The sequence below is a fragment of the Penaeus vannamei genome, chromosome 17 (assembly GCF_042767895.1).
Source record: "Penaeus vannamei isolate JL-2024 chromosome 17, ASM4276789v1, whole genome shotgun sequence".
Classification (NCBI taxonomy): Eukaryota; Metazoa; Arthropoda; class Malacostraca; order Decapoda; family Penaeidae; genus Penaeus; species Penaeus vannamei.
The window spans coordinates 22,023,198-22,032,279 of NC_091565.1; the positions used below are offsets into that span (position 1 = coordinate 22,023,198).

General features: G+C 43.0%; 1 protein-coding gene across 1 annotated transcript in view; it reads right to left on the reverse strand.

The window, feature by feature from the left end:
* Positions 1 to 8,348: 8,348 nt before the first annotated feature.
* The window catches only part of LOC113802023 (myosin heavy chain, muscle-like), a 15,362-nt gene continuing 14,628 nt past the window's right edge, over positions 8,349 to 9,082 (reverse strand). Inside the window, exons 21-22 of the mRNA XM_070132083.1 lie at positions 9,073 to 9,082; positions 8,349 to 8,944 (exon numbers count right to left, since the gene is read on the reverse strand). The exon at positions 9,073 to 9,082 is cut by the window's right edge and continues 444 nt beyond it. Of these exons, the coding sequence (XP_069988184.1) occupies positions 8,426 to 8,944; positions 9,073 to 9,082 (529 nt within the window). The 3' untranslated portion in view covers positions 8,349 to 8,425. The remainder of the gene's footprint in view (positions 8,945 to 9,072) is intronic.

Genomic DNA, 9,082 nt, shown 5'->3' on the forward strand with positions numbered 1-9,082 from the left:
TCCAATACCTGCTTGACAGAACCAAGGAAAGACTGTCAGTCATGAAAGTCATGACAGGGAGACACATAGGAGCAGGACACAAAGTACTAAGATCATTCTATGTACATGCTGTCCGTCCTATTATTGACTATGCATCTGTCGCCCTCATTGCTTCCAGCACAACATTAAAAGAAAAACTGGAAACAATACAAAACGAAGCAGCCAGGATCATTCTAGGTGCACCTAAGTGGACAAAGGTCATCAACCTCCTCATGGAAACTGATTTACCGTCCGTGGACACTAGAATTGATCTAATGGCAGCACAGTTCCTTTCTAAGGTCCTGCAGGCACCCACAAACTCCTATTTAAGACAAAGAGTTCTCAGACGCCTACAACAAGATTATCAGTTGTTTGCAGACAATTCCTGGCTCACACATACAGCCAGAGTTTTGATACGCTTTCAACTAAAAGATTCATTGCTTGCCAAGGGTATGGACTCCCCCCACCCTGATTACAAAGAACCCCCGCAGTGGATAAACGAAATGATCGAATTCTCAATTCTAAATCTCACAATGAGAAAAGATCAATATTCCATGCCTAGCCTAAAGGCACAAGCACAAAGGGTCACTGAACAAATAACTCCGCCGGGTAGTATAACTTACTACACGGACGGATCCGTGGATCCAATAAACCATACTGCAGGCGCCGGCTTTGCAACAAAGGATACCACAGCATCCATTAGGGTCACTGACAATGCCTCAACGCTTCAGGCTGAAACGGTTGCGATCATGGAAGCATTGACACACGCGTCCCTGAGGGGAGGGCACGTTGTCATTCACACAGATTCAAGAGCAACTATTGACAGTTTACAGCATAGCATGCCCCCAGATAACATCTACCTCTTGAGAACAGTACTATACATAGCCCAAAGAATCCTTAGTCAAGGTAGAAGAATCATCATAAACTGGGTCCCAAGCCACATAGGCATACAAGAGAACGAGCTTGCTGATAAACTAGCCGAGAAGGGCAGGGGTAAGCCCCCATCCTCCATGATCGTTAAACCCAGCCGAAGGGGACTGAGCCAAGGTACCAAAGCTGCAGCGTCCTCCGGGGAGCACATAGAGAAACCATCACAAAATCGCTCGCTGCCAAGTGGTACTCAGATGCTTCAGGCTATGAGCCACTGGCCCTTCCTCCAAATACAAAAAGAGGTCCCGAAGTCATACTATTCAGACTAAGACTAGGTTACCAATGCGCTTGGCAAATTATTGACAGTAAGTCTGGGAGGTCATGTAAACACTGCGGCGAGCCTAACGCCACCCTGTTACATTACTTGCAGAATTGTGTACACACACAATTTCTGAGACAGGGACCACCCACCACAGCCGCCGGGCTGGTAAAAAGGGTGTGCAACATGCTTTCACCATGGCAGCTGGATCGCTTGCTTGCAATCCAGCCACCGCGGTAAGCATGCAGTTCAAAGAAAACATTTGAGTTAACTAGAAATAGTTAACACAGGCCGGGCCACCCCAGAGAAAAGGCCCGGGCGAAGCATGACTTCGCAAATCTAACTGAATTGAACTGAACCACAGCCACAAAAACAGAGCCCAGTATTTGCCTTGCTCTCCCAAATGACCTCTCTAAGGACATCCTGGTGGTCCTCCTTCACGCCCACCTACAGGACATCATAGCCCCTGAGAAGGGCTTCAGGCACCATGCCAGAGAGGCCCTTAGAGAGAACAACTTACCAGAGTTAGATCTCGGGGAGGGTGACTCATGGGGCATCCTTAAAGTTGTCCAGCCCCCCAGACAGCCGCCAACAGTATCCCCTGAATCCTCCCACGACCAGGCCCTGGAGAGCCAGCTGGCCATGATACCCCCAGACCTCTCCACCACCCCTGTGACAGCCCCTAAGCCTGACACCTCTGTGAGGCCGAAGGTGCAGAAACCTGTCCAGCCACCTAAGGAACCTCCCAGGGAGGACCCTCCCACCTCCTCTGATCCACCACCCCCATCTCCCACCTGCACAAAAACCCAGAGGTGTCACAAGGGTGATGGCGGCTGGGATCGTCTGATGAACGGCACGGTAGTGGACCCTAACTTCTATGGGATCCGGCTATTTGCCGAAAACCCTCAAAAATATGTATACTCAGGAAAGAGGAAATCGGCAATGAAATTCGTAAAAATCGAATGAAGTGGCTAATGACCAAAGCAGAGCATTACAATATGGTCATAGCCCAGAACCTCTACACCCACCTCATGGAGGGACGCATAAACATTAACAACACCATGATTGAACAATACAAGAACATACGCAAAATACCCAACGGACACCTCATAGAAAACACAACACAAAAACATAAGTAACACCAACATGACTCATAATACACTACTCTCACGTCTCACCATCATTCAACACAATGTCTTACACTGGCCAACAGGAAAAAAACGAACTCTGCAACAAATACAGAAAACACGATCCACACATCATACTCATAAACAGCCATGGGCTCAATGACGGTAATCCACTAAAAATCTACACATACACAACCTATTCTTCCAACAAATCACAAGAACGAAACGATGGCGTAGCTATAGCGATCAAAAACAACATCCAACATAAAATCACCAACAACTTCTATTCTGATCTCTTGGCAGTCGAAATAAACGCACCACAATGACCCATCATACTTGCAACACTCTACTTACCTCCACGAAGACCCTACATACCTGAACCTGACATTCGGCAGCTCCTGAGGCACAACAAACCAATATACATCATGGGAGACTTTAACGCACATCACCCACTGTTTGGCTACAATGACACTAACAACGTAGGCAGAGGCTTCGCCTCATACATGCAACAAGGCAGACTAACACACCTCGGCCCCCACACACCAACCTACATTGCCTAAAACTCAGCAACAACACCCGACCTAGTCTTTGCAAACCACAGAGCTCACTTACACCACCACATAACAACCGACGATGTTACATCCAGCGACCACCTTCTGGCTATCCTAACACTCTCCACAAACCCTATCATGATCCCAACACAACCCTGAGAATCTTTAAAACATGCAAACTGGGAGGGTTTCAGACAAACACACACGTAACTGATCTCGAGGGGTAACCCACACACACAATAAACACCCACCTTGAACAGTGGTACGCAGACATACAGACGGCCCGCGAGGCTAACATACCCAAAACAACACACAAAACCATCCCTCACTACAAAGAAACACATCGTCTTAGATTGCTTAAAATACAATACAGGCACCTACACGAGCTCTCACTAACACGGGGTTGGGACGCACAATTACGCACACGATACAGAGAACTCAAAACGCAAATAACACACGAGACTAAAGTAATGAACAAACAACACTGGGATTCACTAGCACAAAGACTATGTCAAAACACTAATGACCCCAAGAAATTTTGGAGTTCCTTCAAAATGCTCATGGGATCGAACAAACAAACTACCACATTCTTATACAACACACATCGACAGAAGGTGGTCTCGGTGGAGGAGATGGAGCTTCTCCACAGGGAATTCTGGCAACAGAATTTCCAGATCTCCCCCGCCGAGAACGCCCGCTTCGATAACACCACAGAGACCGAGGTAACACAATACCTTCTACAACACAGAAACACAATTCTCCCCGAAAACACCATCAGACTAAACAATCTCACAGAGGATAGTCCCCTCTCTACACCAATCACTCCAGAGAAAATAACAAACACAATCAAACACACGAAAAACACAACACCAGGAGCAAGCAACATAAACAAAACAATCATCCAACATCTGCCACCCACTATGATCCGCAGGCTAGGTCACATTTTTAACGCAAGTCTGGCTGCAGGATATTTCCCTGACAAATTCAAACACGCAACTGTCACCCTTATTGCGAAGTCGGGGAAGTCAGCACACGAAGTGGGGAATTACCGCCCCATCTCGTTGCTGGAAGTTCCCGGGAAACTGCTGAAGAGGCTTATTACCCGCAGACTCATCACCCACCTTGAAAACAACAGCAAACACAACAGTAGGCAATACGGCTTTCGCCCACACAGGGGGACCGAGAGTGCGATTGCGCTCGTTTACGAGGAAATCGCTCTCGGTCTCGCTAACAAGCACCAGATCAACACCACACTACGAGACGTCAGCAAGGCCTTTGATAAGGTCTGGCATGACGGCCTCAAATACAAAATAACACTACTACAACTTCCTACACATCTCACGCGCCTCCTCTGCAGTTTCCTGGACCATAGGACTGCCACAATACGCCTGGGAACCCACCTGGGCACCCACCTCCACCTGAGAAGTAGAGTACCACAGGGAAGCGTTCGTTGAATGGACTAAAGGGGGAGGAATTAAGGGCCGACTTGCCAGCACCCACACCACACAGTAACTATTTTTCCTATGCAGACGATATCACGCAGATAATTCCACACCCCTCTAAATCACAACACATCATGAAACGAACAACAGAGCGAGCTATACAGAACACCAACACCTTTGAGCACCAATGGAAAATACAGACAAACATAAACAAATTCAAACTCATGAACATAGCACGCAGAGTCGCACAACCAATCACAATAAACACCACGCCTATCCCTTACGCAAACAAAGTCACATCACACGTCACACACAAAATCAAACAAGCAAACACAACACTCACCAAACTCCGACGCTTCTCATGCTACACACCACGAACCAAACTCAGACTATACAAAACAACTGTCAGACCAATTCTCGAATATAAAGCTGTCCCGCTGGTTGCAATATCTTACTCACAAAAACTCAAAATGCAATCAGTACAGAACAAAGCACTACTCTGGGTACACTACTCAGAAACTCTTCACAGAATATGCAGCATCGAGCCACTCAACACACGCATACACAGACGCGCACAAAACACCTGGGCCCGCCTACGCGAACAAGAAGACACGCAATACCAGAACATCATTGACAAACACACAAACACACACAGCAATCACAGCTGGTGGCCCAGGACACTTCCCACTGACTCAAAACACAACACCATTACCTATCTACGCCCCACTCCACTGAGCTATGACCAATACCTTGACCTGATTATGTCCTATGCTGAAGGCAAAAATAAATAAAAATAATAAAACCAGAAGTCACCCTCAGAATCCCCAAAGGATTGGCTAACCCACGCTGCACAGCACATAAGACATAAGAAAGCGAGCGAGCTTCGACCCTGCCAGCCTCAGCCGGCGGTATTTGGCAGGTGCAGCGCGGATTAGCCAATCACGGGGGAGAGAGGGCTGGCCGCCTTGCCGTGGCTCAAAGGTATATATTCGGCGTTGAAGTTACCACGTAATTATACACCGAGATATTTCAAGAACTGAGTATCTTACAAACTTGCAACGGACTCTGACTCGATTGCCTTTGATTATGGGATTGCACTCGTGCAATTGCATAAGGCAGACACGCGAGTCAGAGGACGAGCAGGATGGAGATGTTCTACGGAAAAAGGAATAAAAAATAAAAAAAATAAAAACTTCCACAAAAAAAAGCCTTCTTTGTTCTGATGTTATTATGTTATGTTCTTATTCTCTCATGTTCCTACCTCCTTAACCCTTTCAACCTCAGGCAAGCATAACCGCATATGTGCGTGAATTGGATGCGCGTATGTGTACATGTATGTGTATATGTATATTCATATATGTATACATATCCGTGTATGCATATGTGCATCGGCTCGCTCCCATAATGCTACTATGCTGGCCTATCTCACCTCTGTATATCTTAATGCTTACCTTTGTTCAGCATTACTTATCTTCGCCAACTTTACCTCTTTATCCTTTAACTCAGCCACAGGCTGCATTTGTCTATTTATTTGTTTAACTTTTGTTGTCTGTTTTATTTTTGTTCCATCACCTTATCACCCCCTTATTATGTGTTATTTTACTCATGCTCTCCTTTGGCCCCTTCCAACCTTGCAATTCAGACCCAGTTGTCGATGCTTTCACTTCCTCAACAGATGAAAAACCAAACACTTGATCCGGTCTCTATTGATTCTATTGATATGCAAGTATCACCCATATCATCACGGCACGTCATCTTCACTCATCTTCACCCCTTTCCTCTCTCCTATCCTTTAGTGCTCTTCCCCTTCGTCATCCATTTGTTACCAAATGTTTATTTCTATGCTTCTGTTGACACCTAAAGTAAAATCAATAAAAATAATAATAAACAAAACCCAATACAAAAGTAGAAATAATTAAAACAAAATAAAAAAGTTTTCGTTAATTTGTTTCAACCTTTAAGAAAATAAATAAATAAAAACAATAAAATAAAAAGCCAATAAAAATTCTTCTCGTTCCTTGTCACAGTTTTTAGTTATAGTATTAAGTTGCTCTTGTTCAAGTTTCGTATTCAGCATAAAATATTCAAAAAATAAAAATAAATATAAAATTAAAAATCCCAAAACACGTTCTGTTAATTATTCAATTAATTTAAGTCCACCTGACTCCCTGCTTCCTCCAAAAACCCCCAAGACTGAGCAACAAAAGGAAAGAAAGACATGCAAGGGGTGTCGCCCCCCTACTTTCTATCTGTATCTTCCTTCATTTTTAACCCTTTAATCTTCTCCCACCCACCTCTTTTCTTCACCTCTTTACTTATTTTTATTAGGTATTAGATCTATATAAGTACTTATATAGACCTTGGTCTAGAGGATTAAAAGTTGATCCTGGACGCTGCCAACCTGGATTAAACTTTAATACCGGATTAACTTTTACGGCAAGTACAGAAGACGCCCGAAGTGTTAAGCATTGATTTCTATGGAGGACAACAGATTACCTGTGTGAACGAAGTAGGGCCTACAGGCTTTTCAGAGAACTTTTGCAATTGCAAACTAGCGAGAGATAAGGCTCATAAAACAATTACATAAGCTAGAAGAAAGTGTTGCGGAACTACAAAAAATAATGTATGAATAACACAGGTTTATTCCACTGTCAGTAAAGTAAATAAGAAAAATTCTTACCAAATTAGAAACATCATTCAAGAGGTAACAAATTTCAATTCAACTCGAGACATTACTCATGCACTCTCCATGCAATTCTCATTTCACGCATTCCTGACCACCAAGGAAGCGACCGAGCTGAAACCAATACACTTTGCACTGGAGATTACTTGGATTACAATTAAGATCCAACAATGAACGAGCGTGTCCGAGCCTTAGAAGGCTCGGAATGCGTTGAGAAATTGCTAGTGTAAGGTCACGGAACGAATTGTTAACAGCAAGCCATTGTTTTTTTTTTTTTTGTAAATTCTAGAAATGCGGCAATGCGGCTTCCGAAAAGGACCTCAATATTATTCATGAAGCATTTGGCAAAAAATTATACTGGTATTCATAGATATAGAAAAAGCCTACAGTATATCTTGGCAATATGGCGTATTCAGATAACCTAATGCTTGTGAATTACGAGGAAACTTCCCTTGCTTTATTCAATTTTTTTTTTTCATCAAATTGTTTTTAAATTGTGTAACTTTTTCGGATTTTTTCCCTAAACAAACAGGGTCCCAGAAGAATGGAATTATTTTGTCACCAACATTAATTTTATGTAAAAAGATATTTTACCTTCTCTCCCCGAATTTCGGAGTGTATGTGTGTTTGTGCATGCGCGCTTGTGCATGTATTGTTTGTATGTTTTAGTGCGTGACTAGACCGTAAGGGAATAGTCACTTTATATATAAAACTCTTTCAGATTGTAACAAATGCCATAAACCTTCCTCAACGTACAAATGATGAGGATGATAAATTTTCATATATTTGTCTAAACTCGATTACATCTTCTGTTCAACCATGTACTAAAAAAAAAAAAAAAAAAAAAAAAAAAAACATAGTGGTACAATTACTTTTTTCTCGATAGTACTTTTCAAAACTTGGTATTACGCTAAGAAAACTGGTTTATCTAAATGGCAATTTACAGCATACCGAACCACTCCTTAAACTCTGAACATGAAAAGAATAATTGTAATCTGTTGCAATCAGTCGAATTTCATGCTTAGTTATTTTACAAGGATCCAGATAAGAAATAAAACAGTTAAAAAGCATTCCTGCTTTTGATTTAGTATTGTGATCATCCTCCATATAATTTCAACTACGTAAAATATACATATATTGTTTATATATTTATTATACGTACATACTCACAAAAAAGAAAAAAAAAATGAAAAAAAAAAAAATTATATATATATATATACACATATATATAAATATATATATATATATATATATATATATATATATATATATATATATATATATATATATTTATATAACACACATACACACGTGTGTCCATGTCAAAAGACAATCACAGACGCATAGAGCGAGGAGAAAGCCGTTTCATATTAATCAACTGCTTTTACATAATATCTGGAACATGATATTGATTCTTAAGCATAGTTCCCAGCCCCTTCAATTTCTTGCTGGGCCTTGCGGAACTTGGCCAGGTTGAGGGCGGCGATCTCCTCGGCCTCCTCGATCTGGCGCTTGTAGGTCTTGATCTTCTGCTGGAGCTTGTCCACCAGGTCCTGCATCCTCTCGTGGTTCTTCTTGTCCTCGTCGGACTGGAAGCTGAGCTCCTTGATGCGCCTCTCGCACTTCCTCAGGTTCTTCTGGGCGTCGGCGTGACGGCGAGCCTCGTCATCGAACTGCGATTCCAGTTCACGGATTCGGGTTTCCAGTTTAGCAAGAGCCTTCTTGCCGGTCTTGTGTGCGTTAGCTTCACATTCCTCAAGACGACCTTGCAGCTCCTTGACGGAAACTTCTAGGCCTCTACGGATCTTTTCCAGGTTCTGGGCGTGTTCCTGTTCAGCGCGGAGTTCATCGGCAAGTCGAGCAGCGTCAACCATCGCTTTCTTGGACTTCTCTTCAGAGTTCTTGGACTCGTTCAACATGTCATCCAGGTCAGCCTGTTAAAAGTTTTTAAAGATCAGAGTTAAAGGCAGATGAAAGGGAATCTTATGTGACATCACACTCTAGAAACCACGATAAGACTAACTGTACGAAAACCATACATGCAAACTAAAAGTAAACTCACATGAAGGGTC